This window comes from Podarcis cretensis, assembly GCF_951804945.1.
Source record: "Podarcis cretensis genome assembly, chromosome: 5".
Lineage (NCBI taxonomy): Eukaryota > Metazoa > Chordata > Lepidosauria > Squamata > Lacertidae > Podarcis > Podarcis cretensis.
The window spans coordinates 36,543,844-36,569,462 of NC_137174.1; the positions used below are offsets into that span (position 1 = coordinate 36,543,844).

Sequence of the window (25,619 nt, forward strand, 5' to 3'; positions counted from 1 at the left end):
TGAGTGAGAAGATTACAGGTTTTATTCCAAACAGCAAGCTAAATATATATTATCAAGCAGCACTTCAATCTGCCACCAAGAAACCCTGAAGAAGTGGCCAAGTGACCTCCAGGTAGCCTTCGATGCACAGCACTGCAGCAAAGAAGGGCAAAGATTTAATTCCCCAAGGGATTATTAAACTGCACATAGACATCCTAGCATTTTTTTTAATGGAAGGGTTTTCATGGATAACAAAGGAACATATAGCATTTCTGTTTTCCATCTTTTCTACAGGTCAGTTACATTTGGTGTGAGACACTGCTGTCGTAGGCATTGTGAGTTGAAGGGGGGAGAGAGAGAGGTGGGGGAGAGAAGGGGAAGGTAGGGAATGCTTTCCAGGGTGAATTTTCTTAAGAAATATGGGAGTGACATATCCCAACAGAGGCTCCTCTGTCATTAGTGCTTCTCTCCCCTTTCTCTATCCAATAGAGATAAGAAAAACTAACTAGTAAATTCCAGCAACACAACTGCTAACTAAGGGAGGATTCCAATCTAGAGAGAAACTTATCAAATTAAATTTTACAACTCAGGGGCAGAGAGGAAGAGAAAGAGAGAGGTTAGAACAGAAACTGGTGAGGGAGCTAAGAAAAGGCAGCACTCTATCCCAGAGCAGATAGATCCCATGGCTGGGAAACAACTGAAATTGGACCAGTTCCTCATCGGAAAGGAGTTGGACATCACCACAAGAACTTTTTCTACCCTCAGTAGTCATGCTGTGCTAGAACAAGAATCTGCTACACAGCATAGATGAAGCAAGAGCAACAAAGAATCTTAGCCGCTCCTAAAACAACGGAGGAACACCCATGGTCACTGACAGAATTAGAAAAGGCAAGGTTACTAAGCAAATCTTTCTTATAACTGAGACTGTGATGAACCTGTATGAGAAATGGAATCTTAAGAAATTTTGTAGTTCTTTTCATCAACACAGATTGACAGTGATGAGTTCTGAAGGAATATTTCACATTCACTGATAAGTCTGCATTAAATCCATTATCTCTATGTACATGCGCTGTGGGGCATCATAGCCTATGATAAAATCCAGATGTTCCCATTCAGGAATATCCTTGTGGTAAACTAAGTTTGGGATCTGAGGCAGCAAGAGGGCCATGTCCTTTGAGTCTGCAATCCAGTCGTTACCACCACTCCAGACAGCTGTTGGAAGAGTCATCTGTTGTACGTTGTAGAAAGGTGGTGTTGACTTAAAGAGAGGAGATTAAAAAAAAGTTTAAAAACAGTCTGCAAAGACTCCCTGCTCAAACACACACACTTGCAAAAAACAAACATATCTAAGTTGAGGGTTGTACCATTAATTCGCATGTTGAACTATTAATGTGCATAACAACTGGGCATTCATCAGAAGTTGTGCAAGAAAGTGCACATAATTCATCCATGAAGAGGAAATTGTGCAGATTGCCTGGTGAATCTACATCTCAGGGTTGTGCTTCCAGCCTCATACTGGGCAAAAAAGTCCTGCATTGTAGGGGGTTTGACTCAATGACCCCTGTGATCCTTCCCAACTCTGTTATTTGGTGATTCTATGATTTTTTGAGTACCTGAACATTGTCCTTACTGTTACTAAGCAACTGAGCCTAGATAGTAACATCTGCCTGTTTGTTTGTTTGTTTTTAATATCAAGTGGCCACGACCCTGGGCTGCAGGCCACTCTGCCTGGCTGTAAATCCAGCATTGATTGTCTGGATTTACTGATTGTTCTGAAGGAATGAGATGGTTTTCATGTAACATTAAGCCTAACTATGACTGAGCATGAATGTGCACTCTGCCTAAGAGGATTGCACAGACACTTTGATCCTTTTCACTACTGCTGCTTTAGCATTAAGGACAAACCCAGGCTCATGCTTTGCCTCACTCCAAACAAACCAAAAGATGGAATCAAAGTTTGTTCTCATATTTACAACTCATGCAGTGTCTGGAGAAAGACAAGCCACATGTCTGGGTTGAGCAACTTGCTAAACCAAACTACGGATTAGCGTGCAGAATCGCAACAGCAGGAGAGTCAAGGGAAGTTTGAAGTGGCCAGGCTCTCCTCTCAGGAAGTTCTTCCACACCAGCATTCATGGCAAGCTTTGGTTTGGCTTAGAGTTACCTACAAACCAGCTCAGTGTCTTTGACTCATTACTCCTAAGTGACATCACTGTGATTCTTCCTACTGCTCCAGTTTGGTTAGCACAGAAGAAACATGATTGCAGTTTCAAGACAGACTCTTCTGGCAAATTTCAAGTATGGCTGTTAGAACCAGACTTATATCTTAGTTAGCTAATCTATAGAGGGATAAATTTGAAAGAAAGAATGGAAGCAATCCTCATTGGTGTGATGTATTGCTTTATAAAAAAATGATCTTCATTATAAGACAGGGGAGTGAATATAGGCACCTGGCATATGGCAGATTTGTCAACAAATATGCATTTGAGATACATTTTTTGGCTATAGAAATTAGATATTATCAAGTGAATCTGGAGACCATTTGCTATAGTAAATGTGCATCTAATTTAAGAGATATTTTGGCATATCCTAAAGTAAAGGGACACGGGTGGTGCTGTGGGTTAAACTACAGAGCCTAGGACTTGCTCTGTTCCCTGCTTCTGCCAACCTACCAGTTCGAAAGCACATGAAAGTGCAAGTAGATAAATAGGGACCGCTCTGGTGGGAAGGTAAACGGCGTTTCCGTGTGCTACTCTGGTTCACCAGGAGCGGCTTAGTCATGCTGGCCACATGACCCAGAAGCTGTATGCCAGCTCCCTCGGCCAATAAAGCAAGATGAGCTCTGCAACCCAAGAGTCGGTCACGACTGGACCTAATGGTCAGGGGTCCCTTTACCTTAAAGTAAATCCAAAACCTCTTTAACTCCCTAGATATTATCAAGCTGGGCCAAATAATTCCCATGCGGAAGTTATATTGGTGGTAAAATGAATTCCTTGTGAAATCCTGATTTTAATCAAATTTACCACCTTAATGAAGCATATAACCACAATACTCATGGGAGTGATTAATGATAATGCCTTTATACATTGGCATTGCCACAAGAAAGATTAAGATCTGGACATGGGAATGCAAAAGTTGCATAAGGACAAAAGAAACTCAATGTGTTATTGCTTAAACACTGTATAGAGGAGCAATGTGATGCTTAATCTAAAGTATTGGTGCTTTGAGAACATACATGGTTCAGAGAAACAATTGTAGACACAATTTAAAAGGAAGGAAATCAGAGAGATCTATAGATTAAGGACAGTAGCATCCGGTGGATTTAAGGAGAACCTAAAATGGGTGTCTGCTATGCAACAAGTTAAATATGTACTTTTAATGGAAATTATGCCACATTTCTTGCCATATCAGTTATTATTGTAGTCACTATATTTACATAATGCATGGAATTTCTATGAAATGGAGCTAGAAACCTGATTATCAATGCAGTTGCTATAGTTGGTAAAGTTATAGCAGATCCTCTTACATGAGTTGAACCTGTATCAACTGAAGTTAACTGGCTTTCGACTTCACATGAGCAAAGGTGATATTTGGATCTGATTTGGTGAGCATACTGTGACAAATGTCAGGTGCCCGTCCCTCCCACTGCCGAGTGGTGGCAAGAGCCCATGGGGTTTGCGTCCCTTTGGGGAATGGAAGATGTTAAATGTTCAGAAAAAGTCAGAAGCCCAAGGCAATATAAGTTCCTCAGTATTCAACATTTGTCAGTAACAACAACTCACTCATGATGTTTAGTCATTTAGTCGTGTCCGACTCTTCATGACCCCATGGACCAGAGCACGCCAGACACTCCTGTCTTCCACTGCCTGCCGCAGTTTGGTCAGACTCATGTTTGTAGCTTCAAGAACACTGTCCAACCATCTCGTCCTCTGTCATCCCCTTCTTCTTGTGCCCTCAATCTTTCCAAACATCAGGGTCTTTTCCAGGGAGTCTTCTCCTCTCATGAGGTGGCCAAAATATTGGAGCCTCAGCTTCACAATCTGTCCTTCCAGTGAGCACTCAGGGCTGATTTCCTTCAGAATGGATAGGTTTGATCTTCTTGCAGTCCATGGGACTCTCAAGAGTTTCCTCCAGCACCATAATTCAAAAGCATCAATTCTTCGGCAATCAGCCTTCTTTATGGTCCAGCTCTCACTTCCATACATCACTACTGGGAAAACCATGGTTTTAATTATACAGACCTTTGTTGGCAAGGTGATGTCTCTGCTTTTTAAGATGCTGTCTAGGTTTGCCATCGCCTTTCTCCCAAGGAGCAGGCGTCTTTTAATTTCATGACTGCTGTCACCATCTGCAGTGATCATGGAGCCCAAGAAAGTAAAATCTCTCACTGCCTCCATTTCTTCCCCTTCTATTTGCCAGGAGGTGATGGGACCAGTAGCCATGATCTTCGTTTTTTTGATGTTGAGCTTCAGACCATATTTTGCGCTCTCCTCTTTCATCCTCATTAAAAGGTTCTTTAATTCCTCCTCACTTTCTGCCATCAAGGTTGTGTCATCTGCATATCTGAGGTTGTTGATACTTCTTCTGGCAATCTTAATTCCGGCTAGGGATTCATCCAGCCCAGCCTTTCGCATGATGAATTCTGCATATAAGTTAAATAAGCAGGGAGACAATATACAGCCTTGCCGTACTCCTTTCCCAATTTTGAACCAATCAGTTGTTCCCTATCCAGTTCTAACTGTAGCTTCTTGTCCCACATAGAGATTTCTCAGGAGACAGATGAGGTGATCAGGCACTCCCATTTCTTTAAGAACTTGCCATAGTTTGCTGTGGTCAACACAGTCAAAGGCTTTTGCATAGTCAATAAAGCAGAAGTAGATGTCTTTCTGGAACTCTCTAGCTTTCTCCATAATCCAGCGCATGTTTGCAATTTGGTCTCTGGTTCCTCTGCCCCTTCTAAATCCAGCTTGCACTTCTGGGAGTTCTCGGTCCACATACTGCTTGAGCCTTCCTTGTAGAATTTTAAGCATAACCTTGCTAGCATGTGAAATGAGTGTAATTGTGTGGTAGTTGGAGCATTCTTTGGCACTGCCCTTCTCCATTCTTAAGGAAATCAGCCCTGAGTGCTCACTGGAAGGACAGATCGTGAAGTTGAGGCTCCAATACTTTGGCCACCTCATGAGAAGAGAAGACTCCCCCCAATAGAAATTGATGAGATAAAAGAGGCTATAAAAGAACTGAAGAGAGGAAAGGCCCCAGGACCAGATGGATTTACATCAGGTTATTATAAAGAAATGAGAGATGTGCTGACGATACCATTGAAAGAAGTTATGAATAATATTTTTTTAAAAAGAGATATCCCAGATACGTGGAAAGAAGCATTTATCACTTTGATTCCAAAACAAGACTCGGATTTAACACAAGTTAAAAACTATAGGCCTATTTCATTATTGAACACGGACTACAAAATATTTGCGGGGATTTTAGCGAAGAGAATGAAAAAGATACTGATAAAAATCATCCATAAAGATCAAGCAGGTTTCCTGCCAGGCAGACAAATGAAAGATAATATAAGGAACATAATTAATATTTTAGAATATCTGATTGCCAGGAATGAGAAACAAGCAATATTAATGTTTGTGGATGCAGAAAAGGCCTTTGATAACATAGTATGGGATTTTATGCTGAAAAATTTAGAGTATATGGATGTGGGGAAAGAATTTTTCAATGGAACCAAGGCAATATATACAGAACAGTGAGCTAAACTGCTAGTCAATAATGTAGTTACAGAAGATATAAAAATATCGAAAGGAACCAGACAGGGCTGTCCGCTCTCACCATTGTTATTTATAATGGTTCTGGAGGTCTTCTTAAGTGCGATTAGACAAAATAAATTAATTAAAGAGGTAACAGTTGGTCAGAATGAATATAAAGTAAAAGCCTTTGCCGATGATCTGGTAATAACAATTGAAGAACCATTGGAAATTGTAAAAGAAGTATTGGAGGAAATAGAACAATTTGGAAAAATGGCAGGATTTAGATTGAATAAGAAAAAGACCAAAATAATTGCTAAAAATATGGAACAAAGTAGGATAGAAACAATGCAACAACAGACAGAGCTAGAGGTGGTGAAAAAAGTAAAATACTTGGGGATTTGGTGAACACCTAAAAACATTGACCTGTTCCAGAATAACTATATGGAAGGAAATAAGGAAAGATCTGGAGGTGTGGGGAAGAATGAAACTGTCTTTTGGGGGTAGAATTTCTATGATAAAGATGAGTGTGCTTCCAAAGATGTTATTTTTATTTCAGGCTATCCCCATTATAAAGGGGGTAGGGACTTTTAAAGAGTGGCAAAGAGTGATTTCAAGGTACATTTGGCAGGGCAAGAAGCCAAGAATAAAATATAAGTTATTAACCAATGTGAAAGAAAGAGGAGGCTTCGCCCTGCCAGATATGAAATTATACTATGAAGCAGCATGCCTTTGTTTGTTAAAAGAATGGATAAAATTAGAAAACAAGGAGTTATTAGATCTCGAAGGCATTGATAACAGATTTGGATGGCACGCATACCTATGGTGTGATAAGAAGAAACTTCATAAAGGTTTTGGGAACCACATCTTTAGGAATTCGTTAATAGAAGTATGGGACAGGTACAAAAATCTATTGGAACCAAAAGTTCCACACTGGCTATCCCTGCTAGAAGTTATGAGCGTAAAGAAAATTAATATGAGAGGTAACTGGATCACATATGGTGAAATGGTAATTAAAGAGGAGGGAAAATGGAAGTTAAAACCATATGAACAAATCAAAGAACATGTATATGATTAGTTGCATTATTTCCAGGTTAATGAAATGTTTAAAAAAGATATAAAAGAATGGGACTATGGAGAAAAAGAGTCAAAGTTTCAATTAGATATAATAAATAATGAATGTAAAATTCTGTCAAAAATGTATAAAATATTTGTCAGAACGAGAGGGGGAGGCAAGGCTCCAAAGCGATGCAGGAGAGGGGACCAGCAGGGGGGAAGGAATTCAGCGTAACACTGGTAGAGAAGGGAGGGAAATGGAGGATTCGGAGAGAGGTCTCCAAGACCCTTCACCCGAGACTAGTGAGGAGAGCGCGGACACGCCTCTGCCTTCCCCTTACTTGCGCAGACGAGTTCCACGCAGGGAAAGTAGGAGACTTGGCGTCAAACAGCTCTTATGCTGGAAGAGGTTCAAGAAACGCCCACTGACGGATTCTGCAAGTGACTGACTGGCCACGGAGTGTGAGCTGTCAGCCAAAGCATGGTTGGCCAGGCAATCTAACCAAAACTGAAGGCAACTTACGCACGAGTAACCCCTTACAACCATTACAATATTGTTGGAATGTAATATGAAAGATGAAGAGGTTAAATCGGTAATGATACAATGGGCCAAAGACTTTGGGTATAATATACAATTTGATGATTGGGGGAAATTGGGGAAAGAAAATTTGAAATTTACTGCAAGTACTGCCTTGAAAGAAAATGTTATGAAAATGTTCTACAGATGGTACATCACACCGGTAAAATTAGCAAAAATGTATAAGATATGTAATAAGTTTTGGAAATGTAAAGAAAACGAAGGAACATTCTATCATATGTGGTGAGAATGTAAGAAAGTAAATGGTTTCTGGGAAGCGATTTATAATGAATTGAAAAAGATGTTAAAATTTACTTTTGTAAAGAAACCAGAAGCCTTTCTTTTAGGGATTACAGGAAAGGAAATAAGAAGAAAAGACTGTAAACTCTTTCTGTATGCAGTTACAGCAGCAAGGATTTTATTTGCTAAAAAATGGAAAGAAGAAATACCGACAATAGAAGAACAGAGAATGAAATTGACAGACTATGCGGAACTGGATAAATTAACTGGGAAAATTAGATATGTTCAAGACCAAAAGTTCATCGAAGACTGGGGAAAGTTTGTAGAGTATCTGAAAAATGTATGTGATGTACAAACAACGCTAGTGGGATTTCAAGAGGCGCTGTAAAAACTGAGAGATATTGTTAAAAAGAAATAGAAGGGGGAGGGAAGACAAATGGCAATATAAATAAAGGGAATGCGTAACTAAGAGACACATACGGATGATTGCCAGAGAAGCTGAAGGAAGTCCAAAAGTGATATTCTGTTATAATTTGGATAAAAATGTACAATTGCATTGGAAAATTAATAAAAAATATATTATAAAAAAAAGAGATGAGAAGACTCCCTGGAAAAGACCCTGATGTTGGGAAAGATGGAGGGCACAAGGAGAAGGGGACGACAGAGGATGAGATGGTTGGATAGTGTTCTCGAAGCTACGAACATGAGTTTGACCAAACTGTGGGAGGCAGTGGAAGACAGGAGTGCCTGGGGTGCTCTGGTCCATGGGTCACGAAGAGTCAGACACGACTAAACGACTAAACAACAACAACCTGAAGCAGAGAAATCACCAAGAAATCCTTTTGGATATAAAGTGGTACCTCGGGATAAGTACTTAATTTGTTCCGGAGGTCCGTACTTAACCTGAAACTGTTCTTAACTTGAAGCACCACTTTAGCTAATGGGGCCTCCTGCTGCTGCCGCACCGCCGGAGCATGATTTCTGTTCTCATCCTGAAGCAAAGTTCTTAACCTGAAGCACTATTTCTGGGTTAGCGGAGTCCGTAACCTGAAGCGTATGTAACCTGAAGTGCATGTAACCTGAGGTACCGCGGTACAGATCAATGACATGATGGAAGAGGGAGCAGAGTGTTTAAGGAAACGGAGGATTTTTCCAAACTAAAATCTGGATTGAAGACAGAAAAACAGTTGCAACTGAATTTTTTCAACCTGAATTGCAAATCGGGCGTATTATCAAAATTTACAGACTTTCAGCTGTTTGCAGAGCTGAAAATGCACCTTATACTGACTTCTCCAGTACCACGCTTATTCAACCTCTTCATAGCAAGAATCTTTAGTAATTCGTAGAACAGCTGTAGCTGGGCACACAACCCTTCAGTTGAGGTTCTTGTCTTGATTTCCAACCAGTGGCTTTTTATTTGAATGACATGCTCTCAGAGACAATGATTAATGTGCCATTTTTCATGACATCTCTGGGGTTCACCTCTCTGGCACTATATAGAGACACCCCTATAACAACTGCACTAGGTCTCAGGCTTGGGTCCTGAAATCTCAGGATCTGGGATCATTTTGACCTAAGACCCTACTAGGGATGGAGCATTATAATCTATACATCACAACAGAAAAGGCCCTGCCTTGTTTCTGACCTACTTAAAACTTTTTAGTGCTGCATATATTTCCTGAGTGGTGTAATAATTGTAAATTCAGTTACGTAAAACATTCTGTGGCTAATAACAACATTAATAGTAATTTTATTTTTTATACCCTACCCATCTGACTGGGTTTCCCCAGCCACTCTAGGCTGTACTAAGAACCAATAAAACATGAAGTGACAGTCAGAGGTGAGGTGAAGTTCAAACTGTTTCCGTTATAGAACTATGATTTATCAGACCAAGAAGGAGTGTTCAGCCAACAAGTTCTCTTCTCCTCTTGTCTCAGGGGCCTTAACATATTTCATCCCGGGGTTATTAAATTATAGCTTCCTGTTACATCCAGACTGGGAAACTGTTACCTAAACTCTGACTGCAAACTAGGCTTGATACTGGTTTGCAATCCAGGATTTTAACAGTTTCTCAGTCCAGACAAACCACTTTTTATAAGCCCCTTAACCAATTTGAATCATCACCTATATGTGAAATAACACTAAGAAAGAAAATGCAGGAAACCCAAAGGCAGGGATTGTTATTCAAGATGCTTCTCCATAGGTGTCCATAGGTGCCATGGAACATCACTGTACCATGAGCAAGATGTCTCTTGAATTTAATATACAACAGCAACTGCACATATAATTATGTAGCGAATAGAATTGCCCGCATGTGTTTAAGAATCTTGCTAACCTACCCATTGTGGTGCCCTCGGAATGACCAACATAAAATATTTTTTCCTGACCAGTTTTGTTCAGGACAAGGTTTATTGAAGCTGGAAGGTCGTATTTAGCCATTTCATCAAAACTGCAAAGAAAAAGGAACATGTTTAACAGACATGTATATGCAGTGGGATCTACATTGTGAAAGCCTAAAATGCCCTGTTCTCTGTCCAGTGCAATACAAGAGCTAAAAGATTTTTAAAATATCAGTTTCAGGAGGAACAGCACTTATGCTGTGGGCAGGAGAGGACTCTGCTTTCCCTCCAACCCATGTCTGTCTGAGAAGCTTCAAATTCCAGCAGAGATTCAGAAGGACAAATATTGAGTCTCTCCAGATCAAATCTAATTGCACCTGAAGTTAAGCTGATCTGCTATCATCTATTCTATGGAGCCATATATTTCCCAGGAACAAACAAATTGTTTGTTTGTTTAAAGGGACAACTACCAATTTTACTTACTTGGAAATGTATTTCTATACCTCCATATCATATATTATAAGAGGAGGTGGAAAAATATGGCTCCACTAGGAAGAGCATGACTAATTAAAGTTTTCCCCAAAGGGTGAACTAGGAACCAGAAACAGGAAATTAGGTTTAGAAAGCTCACTCTACCTGAATAGCCAGAATTCTTGATGCTTCTCAGTATAGTTGATGTGTTTGTTGGACCAAGTGTTACCTCTGCTGTTTCCAAGCCAAACATCATAACCAGCATCAGCCAATATAAAGCCCAGGCTGTTGTAGTCCATATTAAACACCCAGTTACTGCTAGAACCAAGCGAGCCATGCTGCAAGAACACTGCAGGCCTGGGACCTGAAGAGGAAGAAGAAGAAAAAGAATTTATACCCAGCCCATCTGGCTGGTTTTCCCCAGCCCCATTGGGAGGCTCCCAACACAATTAAAACTACAATAAAACATCAGACATTAAAAACTTCCCTAAACAGGGCTGCCTTCAGATGTCTTCTAAAAGTCATATAGTTGTTTATTTCCTTGACATCTGATGGGAGGGCGTTCCACAGGGTGGGTGCCACTACCAAGAAGGCCCTCTGCCTAGTTCCTTGTTTTAGACATAGTTACAATATGTAATTTCAGTGTCTCCATCCAATAAGATGCAGCCTTACCTGGCCAAGCTCTCCTCACTTGGCACCTCTTCTCTCCTTCCCAATAATCACCAGTGACAGTGGTGTTAAGAAGCCAGGAGAGCAACGATGCCCCACATGTGTGGCCTCACTGGCCACTGGTGTGTATCACCAACTATAAACTTGGGACACAGAGCAGGCCAGCAATTTCACGTGTCTGGAATTTGAGTCTGGAATGAGTATCAACTAAATGCAATATGGAAAGCAAGGCAGAGGTATTTGGGGGCACAGCTCACCAGGCCCTGCAGATCTGAATTCATTTAAAGTAGCTAGGTGTTTCCATACCACCTCTTTTCCTATCTTGGGCTGTAGCTCCATCCTTACATCATTTAATATGTCACCACCAGGTTGGGGATCACTTTCCTTGTGAGTTAGAGATAGAGGCAAAGGGACTTCTGGTTTGGCATGAATGGTGGATGGATTATGGGTTTGACAGCTTTGTCAAACTTGGCTCTATGGAGGACCAGTGGGGATGTGCCAAGGTGAGCCCAACCCCCCAAAAAAGTCTCAAAAGTAATTGGAAATATATAATTGGAAAGAAGCTAATGCACATACATCAAGTGAAGCTCGGGAGTGAAGACTGCTGATTAATGGATCTCTGTGAGCTGAGCAATGGGCTGGACAATAAATCAAGTGAAGAATCATCATTAAAAGACTGGTATGTTGGAGTGAAATGGAAAGGGGGGAGGAAAAATCTTTTCTTTTTTTGTCTTATGTGAGTACCAATAACCCTCCCCTCCAGAGAGAAGAATCGTTGTGAATTATTAATCACAAGCAGGAGATCATGAACTGTGTGGAAATGGATTGTTGATCAAAGAGAGGACTGGTGGAATGGAAGGAAAGTTTTATGACGCAGCTACAAATGGAGTTTCGTGAAGAGAGGCTTGCCGATGAGGGGAAGGAGGACCAGGGTCATCGGAATGTGAATGTATGGTTATCGGAATGTTATCTTGACCCTGCAGGGCCCTCTGAGATATAGACTGGCAAGCCTGTGGAAACCGACAGACAGACTGTGGGAATTTTCTTAACGGAGGTGTGGAAATGGCGTCTGTTCTTTATGTGAAATGACTTTTGGAGAGTGTAAAACCCACACAGGAGATGTTTGCTTTTAACCCGCTTGTGAAGATTATCAGAGATCACAAAGAAAGGAATATATGATAACAACAAGAAGATGAGGAAAATAACAAAGAGACTATCTGGACAGAACTGGATAGAACTGTTTAATTAAAGCAGCAGCAAGAGTGATGTTTGAACCCCTTTCGGAGCTTGAAGTATGGGTACCCTCAACAAAATTTTAAAAATCTGGCTGTATAATTTGGAACTAATGTGATTTGGAATTAATGTGATTTGATTGGCCTGTTAATAAAAATTATATATATTTTTTAAAAGTCTCAAAAGAAAGTTTGAAGTGTCGAGGAGTCCTGCAGATCGCGAACGGTGGCTCAGGTTCTGGTCTGTGCCTCTGCACCAAAAGGTGCGGGTGGGGGAGCCGAGAGAAAAGCCAGCGATCTAGGCACCAGCGCAGCTCTGTAGAGTGAAGCCTCTGAACTAGACAGCAGTGCCTACCTTTCCAACTAACTTCAAGCCATTATGAAAGATGAACTTGGAGATGTTTAATATTGAATTTGAAGACAGATGAGACTAAGAGACTTCCTCATTAATTGAGGAAAGTATTAATATTCTCTTGAAGAAGTTGGAGACATTGGAGATAATATTCAAGAGGGAATACTGTGTCAATTTTTAGCAACAAAGATTGGATTACCTTTTAAATTAAATTGAAGGTTGCTGTACAACAGTCTATGCAACCCAGCAAATGATTTGGGATGCTATGGCTGTGGCAGAGATGAAACAGAAGGAACTGGTGGTCCGTCTGAGAAATGTGCCAGAAGAAGGAAAGCAGGATCTAAAAGAATACTTAACTGAGGCCTTAGCAGAATGGCTGGAACTGGATGAAAAATTCCTGGACAGCTCTGCGGACAGGTTCTGTAGAATTAAATGGCAAAGAATAAGAAGATGCCAGAAGATTGTCTGGTATTTTTGAATTCAGGATCTATTAAAGATAGAATGTTCCAGACAAATTATAATAAGAGGTTCCAAACTGAAGGCCAAAACATTATTTTGTTTAAAGAATTTGCTGCTCACCTTCTTAAAATATGCTTCAACCACAAAGTGTTAACCGATGCTTTAAGAAGGAATGATATAAGGTATAGATGGAAATTCCCAGAAGGGCTCACATTTACATACAAGGAGGAAAAAACATAGAATTAAAGAGCCAATTGAAGCAGACGGATTTTGTAGAGAATACAGTAAGTGTCACAGCTAGAGGTGTCTATATCCTCGCTAGTAATGGTAGCAATCACAGCTTAATGGTTTTATGGTCTTTATTGTACACTATTTACAAAGTCAACACATGCTCCGGTAATTCACTCTGATTCATCATGGTCAGTTGGCGCGAATGACTTACGACACCTCCCCAAGCATTTCAAGTGTGACAGCTTTACGGCTTTCCTTTTGACCTCCAACCTCTTTGATGCATGCCTCAGAAGAGCTGACCATACTTCCTCTCCCCCCTCCACGTCTGAACTCAGACTCAGCCAAACTGTTTGCTCCAGCTGTTTCTCTGTTTCAGCTTCTTGCACTTCTATGTTCAGGAGATCCGCCCCACCCCCATGCTGGTGCCTGCTTCTTCTTCGTCTCTGACCACACCTTGCTCTATTCTGTCGGTCTCTTCCCAGCTGCTACATCCTCTCTCTGGCTGCAGCATGTCAGGCAACACAGAGCTCTCAGATAAAGCCCTGATATTAAGGAATTGGGAGGAGGGGAACCACTGCCAGAAGGAGCAGTAGGAGGACAGGAAATAGACGTAACAGATAATAGTACAGAAGAAGAGAAAGGGAGTAAAAAGAAAAAAGGTAAACAGGAAAAGACAAGACTTTAAAGGTAACAATGGTGTATTTGAGGCTATTAAGTTGGAATGTAAATGGATTGAATAACAAAACAAAAAGGATCAAAATCAAACATGTAATATTAAAAAAAAATCTAGATATAGTCTGTTTACAAGCAACACATGTGGTGAAAAAACACAGGAAAATATTGATAAATCCAAAGATGGGTATGGAATTTATAACCTCAGACAAAATAAAAAAGAGAGGAGTAGTGTTATACATTAGGTCAAAATTACAGCCAGAATTTTTATTTAAAGATGAAGAAGGAAGGAATGCAAATTACGTTACAGGGTGATAAGATAATCATAGTTGGAATTTATATGCCAAATGAAAAGTAATCAGAATTCTTTATAAATTTAGAATGGAAATTGCCATTAACCTTTTTTAACACTGTAGAAAATTTAAATCTGAATTGATACTTGGAGATTTAAACATCAGCTAGATAGAGAATATATTTTCTGTTCAGATAATATATTTTCAGTCCAGTGGACAGGATCAACTCGGTAAGGGCCTCAAAATAAATAATTTTAATGATAAAAAAGGTGGAATTATAATCAATAACTCTCTCGGAACATAATTCAATAATTTTAGAAATAAAAGGAGAAAGAATTATACCTTTTAAATGGAGATTAAATGAAGAATTGTTAGATAATCAAGAAATAATAGGGAAATCTGAAAAAGCTTTAAAATTATTTTGAATTAAATTGTAATAAAGGTACAAATATCAGAATAGTGTGGGGTGCTAGTAAAGCAGTAATAGAGGGATTTTTTTATTAACCAAAATGTATATCAAAGAAAGATTAGGGAACAGAAGCTGTGGAATTTGGATGTATTAAAAAGGAAAAAGTGTTAATAAGCAAACCTAAGACAAAAATAATTAAACAAGCAATCAAAATGTTACAAACTCAATATTCAATGATAATCAGGAAGTAGAATGGAAAATAAAGAGAATGAGACCAAGAAATTTTGAACAGGCCAACAAGCCAGGAAAGCTATTGTTGTGGCAATTGACTAAAAGGAAAGCTGGCAATTTGATAAATAAAATAAAAGTTAAAGATAAGATAATTGATAACCCGAGAGAGATTAGAAAACAATTTACCAAATGTTTTTAGGACCTATACTGAGCCGGACAAGAAGATAAAATAGAAATAGAAAGATATGCCAGTGTTTTGAAAAAGCAAAGGTTCTGACTTCCTTTGTCTCCTCAGCCTGGTCCTCGGACCCTTGCTGGCATAAAAGAGTCCACAAGAAGAGAGTCCTTGCAGAGTATTTTTTGCTTTTATTCTTAAAAGCCTTTATCTGCAAAAACAACTGACCAACTGTACACACATCAACACAACCAGCTTCCACCAACCAACCCACAACCACAACAACATTGACCACTCTATAAATACAGGTACAATTAGGAGAAAGGTTGCATGAGTCATTGTAGGCCGATGACTCATGCTGACTTAGTTCTTTTAGCATTAAAGAAACAGCAGCCAATTTTTAGCCATAAGATATATAAGACCAAGAAAAATTGCCAAAAAATCCAAATAAAAAATTGAATATTTTATAGATATTTTTGAATATCTGGAAGTAAAAAAATGAAAAACAAGCAGCAATGATTTTTCTAGATATGAAAATAGCATTTGATAATGTTTCCTGGACCTTTATGTTAAAGGTTCTGGAAGAAATGAACTTTGGAGAAACATTTAAAAGAGGAATAGAAGCTATATATTCAGAACAACAAGTGAGATTAAGAATTAAAAATGTAATTGCAGAAGAGTGTGAAATTACAAAAGGAACAAGACAGGGATGTCCCCTATCACCTTTATTGTTTATTTTAGTCTTAGAAGTACTGGCGAGAGATATAAGAGCAGATGATGATATTAGAGGAATAACTGTAGGAAATAAGTCATATAAATTGAAGGCATTTGTGGATGATTTAGTGATCATGGTAGAAGACCCGATTAATTCATTATTAAAAGTATTAGAAAAAATACAAAAATATGGACAGGTAACAGGCTTTAAATTAAATAAAAATAAAACAAAGCTCCTAGTAAAAAATATTCCAGAACAGGATAAAAAAGAGTTGCAGCAGGTGACAGAAATAACGATATATAAAAAGTGAAATACTTGGGAATATGGTTAACAGCAAAAATATTAATATATTAAAAGATAATTATGGGAAAATATGGGAAAAAATAAAAAGAAATTTAGAAATCAGGGGAAGAATGAATTTATCTTTACTAGGAAGGAACGGGGTAGTTAAAATGAATTGTAATGGCTTGGCTTTCCCACAGAAGTGAGACACCGGTAGTAATTATCTCAGGTTTACTGCTCAAACACATAAATCACTCTGGAGCTCCTTTACTTTGTTTCTGACTCCAAGTTCTCAGTTGCCGAGTCTAAACTCCACCCCTTCCTCTTCTTCCAACAGGGGAAAAAACCCTTTCACTTCCGCTCTTTTTCCCTCCTCTCACTGACCTTTTCGCGCCTTCGAGTTTTGGGGCTGGCTATTCCTGGCCTCTCTCCATCTGTTTCTGAGCTAAGATTGGTATTTTGTTTATCCCTGCTCTGGCTCTCCCTTCCTTGGTCACTATACTCAGGGATCAGATTACCATTAGCTATCTGCTGCCTGCTCTTTGTTCTCTGAAGCCATGCCACTAGGCTGCCCCTCCTCCCTCTCACATTCCAGCTCACATTCCCGTGTCCTTATCTCTCTTTGTCTGTTCTCATTCCCAGCCTCTGTCAGCTCCGGAACGAAGCTGACATGAATGTATTGCCAAAAATGTTATTTTTATTTCAATCAATCCTGGTGATAAGTATTGTGAATTGCTTTAAAGAGTGGCAGAGACATACTTCAAGATTCATTTGGAGAGGCAAGAAGCCAAGAATAAAATATAAATTATTAATAGACCTTAAAGAAAGAGAAGGCTTCTCACTAACGGATATAAAATTATATTATGAAGCCTCTTGTTTGTATTGGATACAGGATTGGATAACATTAAAGAATGTAGGCTTATTAACAGAAGGCCAAGGTACATAGAAGTTTCCAGAACCACATAATAAGAAAGGCAATTTTTCAAGTTTGGGGTAAATATAAAGATCTATTAGAACAAAAAACACCATGGTGGCTTTTGCCACTGGAAGTAATAGCATTCAAAAAAATAAACCCAACTGGGCAACATATAGAGAGCTGTTAATGGAAGTGGATAATAAATTAAAATTAAAGGAATATAATGAAATAAAAGAAGAGGTAACAGATTGGTTACAATATTTTCAATTAAATGAAACATTTAAAAGAAATAAAAAGAAAGGATTTGCATATGAAATTTCAAAATTCCAGAGAAAAATAATAGAAAGTGAATATAAATAACTATAAAAAATGTATAATATTTTGTTGGAATGGGAAACACAGGACAAAGAGGTCAAAAGTGTTATGATAAAAAGGGCAAAAGATGTGGGACATAATATACAGATGACAGATTGGGAAAGATTATGGAAAAATGATATGAAATTCACAGCATGTACGGCTCTTAAAGAGAATTATATGAAAACGAGGTACAGATGGTATCTAACTCTGGTTAAATTATAAAAAATGCATAAGACAAAAGATCATAAGTGCTGGAAGTATAAAGAAGTAGAAGGCACTTTTTACCATATGTGGTGGCAATGTAAGGTTATAATAAGTTTTTGGGAAAAGATTTATAATGATTTGGGGGGGGGGGAAATGTTAAAAATAACATTTGTTAAAAAGCCAGAAGCCTTTTTAATACGAATAACTGGAATAGATATACCGAAAGAATATAAAAACTTGTTTATGTATGCAACAGCCACCCGGATATTGATAGCTCAACATTGGAAAGAACAAGTGCCAACCAAAGAAGATTGGCAGTTTAAATTAATGGAATATGCTGAAATGGCTAAATTAAGTGGAAGGAAGTCTAAGAAATCAAAATGACCACAAATATAAAAAGAATGGGAAATGTTTACTGAATTTTTACAAAGACATTGTAATAGAAGTTAATACAATAGCAGGCTTTTAAAAACACTTGTAATATTAAGAATGTTTAAAATTGGAAATTTTAATAAATTTAATAAATTATAGACAAGTATAATATAAGATATTATAAAAGAACCAGGAGAGGAAATGGAGGGAAGTCAGGGGATCTGAGTAATCCCAAAATATGGATTTAATATGGTGTGAAGATGTTTTATTTTCTATTTTCTATTTTTTATTTTATTGAAGTTGTTTGTTATGGTTTATATGATGATAATGTTTAAATGTGAAAATTAATGTTAAAAAATTATAAAAAGGAAAAGGAAGACAGAGGCAAAGCAGTTCTGCCTTTTCTCTGTCACCCAATAGCATATCTCCATATTCTCCATGCAGAGGACCTAATAGCTCAAGAAAAGACTAAAATGTGTTTAACCTACCGTAGATATTAGGCATATTAGGTAACTGGGCATATAAGACGACCCCCAACTTTTGCTGTTCAATTTTAGAGTTTTAGAGTTATAGAGTTTGAGCACTGCCAGGGGCAGAGCGCCCACCCCTCCGCTGCCTCTGACGTTGCAGCAGCAGCAGCAGCCCAAGGCGAAGCGTTTTTTAAAAAAATAATATTTATTCAAATTTTAAAGATTACAAAGAAAATATTAGAAAAAACAAAAAAAAATAAAAATAAAAAATACAGAAAAAATACAAACAGTTAGAGAAAAAACACAACTCAAACCTTTACATAGCTTTCTTTCCTTTGCTTATTTCCTTGACCTCCTCACACCTCCCTTTTTTGTATTCTAGTTCAATTAAGTATTTCAGCAAATCCTTTCCAGCTTTGTTTTTATCCTAATAATTTGTGGTTCGAGGACCCGACCCCGCGAAGTGAAATGAAGACACAAGGACACGTGATATAAGGTTAATGGGCTAGAAAAGGCCACAACTTTATTGATTACAGCAATGAAAAGGTATTGGCTTAGGCATTGGATCGAAACAAGTGGGTTTATTCACCAGTAGGTGGAGCCTGTTGATGCTGATCCAACTATAGGCTCACCTCCTGCTGTCACCGAGGGTCGTGCCATGGCCTCCTGCCAAGCAGGCATCGGACAGAATACACGACCGCCAGATTCCTTTAACGGAATACCCCTAAACATTGAAGGCATAGGCGATGGCCACACCTAGCACTTCGACACACCACAACACATTATTCCAATGCCTAACCGCCACCCGAGCCAAAAACGACGATGAGGAATGAGGCCAGGGAGAGGCTAGTGTTGCAGCAAAAGGCTGCTGAACACGCTCCCTGGTTGGATGGCCACAGGAGGGGGGCGTGAGCACCAGCCAGGTGAGCTGGAGGCAGGGGGCAAATGCCCCCCTGCTGGGCGGTGCTCGGGCTCCCGCCCACAACCACTCCCCTCTCTTTCAGGGAGGAGAGTCTTTATCTTAATATACTGTAATTTTACATTCTCGTCTTTCACCAATTAAAAAGTCAATTTTTACCTAATCCTTTATATCATTTCTGCTAAAACCACATTACTTCATTCCAACATCCTTCTAACATTCCTGAATTTTACAATGTTTCTGTAGATAAACTTTGAATTTTTTCCAATCTTTATCCTAATAATTTATCTTAATATACTGTAATTTTACATTCACTTCTTACACCAATTAGTCATCCATTTTTACTTTATTTAATCTTACTTCTCCTTAAAACTGATATATTTGTACTTAATCTCTTAAGACATTTCCCCTAGGGTCATAAAAATTTCATTCCACGATTTTTCCAACTCTCATCATTTTTTTTTTAATCTCCATATATACATTTTAAACTCCCAAATTTCTTCCACCGTCCCCCCTCCCCGGTCTCGGCCCCTGCCGTCAGTTCCATCAACCTCCAACAGTCCATCAACCTGGAGATCTTATGTCCGAGGCTCTTAACTCTTCTTCATGTCCCATCTGCCGATCTTCTTGATAATCTTTGGTGCTAAAAAGCAGATCTCAGGAAAGCTCCAACCCATCAATGCTCATATTCCTTCTTAACAGGTCTGCCAGATTTCCATAGTTAAGGCTAGGGCCCATAAAGTATTCCAAATCTTGTTTCACAATTCTTCCAAATCCAAAGGCCCCAAAAGCTCCAATCTCCTCTTGGCTCAAATTCATATCCCCAAAGTCATTTGATCCCCGCATAAGGGGATCTCTCCATCTTTCATTTTCCAGATCAGGCCAGGTTCCCATCTTCAATAACTGTCTTCTCCTAATTACAGTCATATAAGGCCTCATCTTGTAATCCTCCATTTGCCTCTGTAGGGTTAAGGCTCCCCCTTGTATTGCTTTATACTCCACAACAGCAACTTTCTCCTTCTCTAATTCAACAATTTGTTCAGTTAAGAAAGATTCCTGTGCCGGGTTCTTGTCGACTTCTATGCTGATGCCCACTTTTGTTCCCAAAATATCAATACTGGTAGCCATGGCATCCATCTGTTTATGCAGCTTTCCCAACAGATAAAATGTCCTGTTCAATACAGACGCTACTTCTTCCTTAGCTGACATTCTTGAGATGTTCAAGGTCAAAGCTGGTTTCTCACAGTCTTTATCTTTATCTTAAAGCCAATATCCCAGCTGCACTCTTGTAACAATGTCCCAAAACTCCCTCTAGAGGGAAACAGTCTCCATTTGTCAATCCTTTCCAGCACAGTTCCAAAAGCAAAATAGTAACAGTTCCAATTACCTTTTCTTCTTTTTTAAACGCAGAAGCGGACAATAGAAACAATGTCTTTCTTTTATGTCTTGACAGCTAGCTGTCAAATTTATCCTGTTTACCTTCGATGGACTTTTTGCAGACCGTTCCCAGGTTCAGAGACGTGGTGCTTCAATTTTTAATTTTTCAGCTTCTCCTGCAGACTTCCCCTGCTTCCAAGGGGAGTAATAATAATAGTTTCAATCAGTGGAGTTTTAATCCTTTGCGTAAGACTTTCCAAGACCTTAGTTAACAACTTCTTTGCTTCAGTCTATTTACAGAAAGGGAAGGTGGACTTCCTGTTTAAACCTTCCCCGTTCGGTGCCAGATTAAATTATTTTAAGAGTCCAATTTCCCGTTCTACTCACGGGTTGTTGTTTAAAATCCAATTGTCCACAAAAAGAAGTCAGTGCTCTCCGACAACGGCAATGTGGCTTCGCTCCGTGCAAAAAGCGGTCGATTCAAAGCACTGCGCCGCTCACCACCACGTCACTCCAGATTCCCAATACCGGGTCTCCTCACGAGTAGGGGGTGCAAAAGGTGCCAGCCGAATCCCAGGTTCACAGGCTTCTCTACCTGTGATTTCTAAGGGTCTCCGCCTTCGCCGTGGCAGTCAGACCCTGTTTTTCATGGAGCCGGTTCCTCCGATCGGGAGGAGCTCCGCCATTGCCGGAGGTGCTAACCCGGAAGTCCCCAAGGCGAAGCGTTTGGTGGGCGGGAGGGTGAGTGCCGCATTCGGAAGGGCTTTCCGCGTCCCCTTCTGTGGGGAGGGAGGAGGAGCGGCGGCAGAAGGGGCTCCTCTGCTCACCAGCTCCCTCTCCTCCTTTCCAACGCATATAACTGGCGTATAAGACGACCCCTGACTTTTGGGGTGATTTTCCAGGGATAAAAGATCACCTTGTATGCCGGAACATATGGTAATCTATGGCCTTTTTTGGAATTTTTAAAGAAAAAATAGGACCAAAACATATAATGAATAAAATCATATTAATAATCACCCCTAACTAAACAGATTGTTGATTTTTTCTTGCAATAAGTAAACAAATTCCAAAGCAAAAACTTATCATTTTTTAAATAATAATTTTAAATGTCCTCATAGTATTTTCATGTATACATAATAAATACCTCAAAAAACACACTCACCGGATTCCCGGTTATTTCTTTTCCCATGAGGAATTCTGTTAATACTCAGGATACACCCATCATCTGTCACCACTTCATATGTCTCACTGGGATATCCTCTGAAGGAAATCATTTCACCCTTGGCGGAAAGGGAGAAAAGAAAAGGCAAGGTTTGGCTGGGAGTGTAAAACTCCTAGACACTTCTTTTCCACAGAAGACTACATCTTTAATAGCAATGGTTCCCAAACTCCACCCAATCCTCTTGGACCACTTGAAAAATGATGAAGGTTTTTGTGGACCACTTAATGATTTTTCTTCATGCTGTTGAGCAACAATAATGCATAGGGCAAGATGCTAAACTTGCTACTGCTGATACCTAAATGAAGCCCAAAGAGCACAGGGGTTACATGAAGCAGATGTTTGGAGATACTGGACTTCCGGGTTAGCGCGATCCGATTAATGGCGGATTCCCTCCGAGCTCCGGAGGGAATCGGCTCCATTGCAGACGGGTCTCACCGCGACGGCGACGCGGGGACCCTTAGAAACCGCAGGCGCGGAAGCCTGCGGACCTGGTGACTCGGCGGGCACCTAAAGCGCCCCCCCGACCCACGAAGAGCCTTTTTAAAGGCTGCGGAAGGGTACGGGGAGTGGCGTGGTGCTGTGAGTAGACCGCTACTGCAGTGGAGCGAAGCCGCGAGCCATGGCCGGAGACCGCTGACTTTCTTCCCTGAAATTCGGACTTTAACTAATCCGTGAGTAGATTGGAATTTGGACTCTAAAAACTTTATCCTTGAATTCGGCACGATCGGGGGATGTGCTAAAGGGAAGTCCGCACCCCCCTGCCTACAGAAAATTTAAAGCAAAGATCGGAGAACTAAGGTGGAGAGTTCTTTCTTTGGTGTTTTGTAAAAGATAATATTTGCACGAATTTGACAGAAGAAGATTTGTGCTGGAGAGTAAGAGTGGATTTTTAGAAGTTTTTGCTTGAACCTCCCCAGACCCGGGGGTGTCCTTTATGTGAGCTGGAGAAAAAGGAACGAGGAGTTTGACAGCTGTCAAAGGAGCTGTCAAACGGGCAGCGAAAGTTAAAAACTTTATTATTTAATACTTTTTGGACTTAATTTGTTACATTTGAACTAAAGTGGTTGGAAACAAAGTAGGGAAATAACAAAGTAAAGGACTATTGGAAAAGACTATTAAGTAACTAGAATCCCCCTAGGGGAAACATTGAAACATTACAATGGCTGCAGATGGAAAATTACAGGCAGAGTTAGAAAGAATGTTCTTTCTTGTGGGAAAACTGCAGGAGCAGACTACGGTCATGAGTAAACAACTCATAACCTTGAACTCTAAAATAAATGACTCTGCTGAAGGCACAATGGATTTGACTGGGGAAAAATCTGCAGCTGAATCAGAAGAGATAGCTTTGGAATAGGGGGAGAGTGAGCAAGGGCCAGTACAGATGGAGACTACCAACCACAAGCCTACATTGTTAGAATATAAAGAAGAAGACCCTTGGACTACAAATCTGCGAAAGATGCGAAAGAGGAGGGAGGAAGCCCCTGGAACACCTGAAATATTTGAATTTAAAAGAAATAAGAAATATGACTGGGGCTTCCTATTTGAGTATGGATTGGTTGATTTTCTGCAGCAGCTGGTGTCAAGTATTTTGGATAGAAGAAATTCTGATGAGACCGAGCTGGAACTTCCTCGAAACCTGAGGACCAATGAGGAGGGCTACCAACAAGATCGGCAAAGAGAGACTGACAAGGACTTAAAGGCCTCAGATGTGAGGAACCCAGGCTAAAAACTGTTGTTGTGGATGTGGGGACATTTGGAAGGGACAGAAACCGGGGCTGGGGGGGGGGAAGGAGAACTTGTTTTTAAATCTTTATGATTTTTGTGTTTGATTATTATGACCTATTTTTAAGATTAAAGGGAAATTCGTGGAAGGAACTTGAGTCGACCTTAGAAAAGGCTTTAATATTTATAAGAAAATTGGATAAGTAAAATCTGGCCAAATAAATGGTTTTTTAAAAAATATATATATATACAATAATAATATGCAAAAGATGAGAGATATGAATTTGCTGAGTTAATTTAACTGAACTAGGATGTATGAAGGGGGGGTGGGGGGAGGTCAAGAACTGGGGTTAGGAAAGTAAGGTTATGAAACTTTATACGTGTTGTCTTTGTTTATGTGTGTGTATGTCTGTCTTGATAAAATGTGAAAATTTAATAAAAATATTTAAAAAAAAACAAAAAAAAAACCAGATGTTTGGAGATACTTTGGTAATGCTTAAAAAACAAAAACAAAAAAAATGCTGCAAGCTGCCCTGAGCAATTGAGAGGGCAGGGTACATACTTCAAAATCATCATCATCATCATCATCATCATCAGCAGCAGCATCATCAGCATCATCATCGTTTTCTTGACCCCTGCAATCCCAGCATTCCATGAAAAACAAACTTTAGGTATGTGGAATATAGCACAATTAAGCAGCACTAATAACCATAAATGCCTTGAGTTAAGCAAATAAAAGAATAAAAGATGGATGGCTTACAACATCCATAGTAGCTTCTGGGTGTACAGTTCTTCTTTTCATAAATATTCCTGAAGTAACAAGGGCTTGGACCAATCCTGCCCCCATTATGAAGAGCCACATCCTTGATGTGCATGGAAGCAAATCCATCTTTCAGCGTAGAGTACAAGACTGGGCTCCACAAAGCTGGATTAAAGAATATGCGCTTTAACCTATATCATATACTGGACAATGAATTGGCAGAGAGTGTGGCTTAAATAGCTTTCCACTCTTCACCAAGTGCAACACGTTCCTGGAAGGAAAAGAAACATCCTCTCTAATTGATATCATTGATTCAGTCTTGCCCAACTCCCAATATCATCTTACGCAAACTTCTCAGAAGGTATTTCCACTGACTTCCATGTGACACCTTTCAAGGCAAGTGGGCATAGGACTGCAGTCTCAGTTCAACAAAAGATTAGTCAAGGTGTAACAGATCATTTAGTACAGTAGTTAAGAGTACAATGATCAATTTGCAGGTAGCTGACTCAAAGCTCATCTGGGTGACCTGATGCACATTATTTTTCAGACCATAATCCTATGGAGTTGATAGGTAAAGATAAAGGTAAAGGACCTCTGGACAGTTAAGTCCAGTCAAAGGCAACTATGGGGTGCAGCATTCATCTCACTTTTCAGGCTGAGAGAGCCGTCTTTTGTCCACAGAAAGCTTTCTTGGTCATGTAGCCATTATAACTAAACTGCTACTGGTGCACAGAGGACAAGTGCCTGAGCACATGGAAACACTGTTTACCTTTCCGTCGCAGTGATACCTATTTATCTACTTGCCCTGGTATGCTTTCAAACTGCTAGGTTGGCAGGGGCTGGGACAGAGCAACAGGAGCTCACCCCATTGTGTGGATTTGAACTGCTGGCCTTCCGATCACCAAGCCCAAGAGGCTCAGTGGTTTAGACCACAGTGCCACCCGCATCCCAGACATATGGAGTTAATGTTGGATAGATGAAAAAGAACACTTTGCAAATGTGGTTGACATACACAACGGAACTACTAAGAAAGCTGATCACATGACAACAGCAACCACACAGAGAGGCAGCCACCTCCCAATCACTCCATGGGGTGAATCTGCTTCTAGAATTTTCCAAAGAGTTATGGCGGTCACTGGTTCTCCACAGGACTGTAATCAATACA

The 25,619-nt window shown here is 39.8% G+C and overlaps 1 protein-coding gene and 1 long non-coding RNA gene across 2 annotated transcripts in view; one reads left to right on the forward strand and one right to left on the reverse strand.

Annotated features, from left to right (window-relative positions):
- On the reverse strand, window positions 1-24,704 carry LOC307217409 (putative lysosomal acid lipase/cholesteryl ester hydrolase). The gene is made up of 5 exons (XM_079978562.1): window positions 24,455-24,704; window positions 21,913-22,030; window positions 10,581-10,779; window positions 9,841-10,054; window positions 1-1,237 (listed from the first exon to the last, which is right to left on the reverse strand). Exons 1-5 carry the CDS (start codon window positions 24,581-24,583, stop codon window positions 1,004-1,006), a joined length of 894 nt encoding a protein of 297 aa, XP_079834688.1. The 5' UTR covers window positions 24,584-24,704; the 3' UTR covers window positions 1-1,003.
- The window catches only part of LOC307216339, a 265,091-nt gene that overhangs the window by 154,869 nt on the left and 84,603 nt on the right, over window positions 1-25,619 (forward strand). The window lies entirely within an intron of this gene.

Coding starts and splice junctions, on each gene's coding strand:
- LOC307217409 (XM_079978562.1), bottom strand. CDS start 24,583: ATGGATTTGCTTCCATGCACATCAAGGATGTGGCTCTTCATAATGGGG. Junction 10,055..10,580: donor CAAGAATTCTGGCTATTCAG/GTAGAGTGAGCT, acceptor TTTTCTTTGCAG/TTTTGATGAAATGGCTAAAT. Junction 1,238..9,840: donor CAAGAGACATCTTGCTCATG/GTACAGTGATGT, acceptor CCTCTCTTTAAG/TCAACACCACCTTTCTACAA.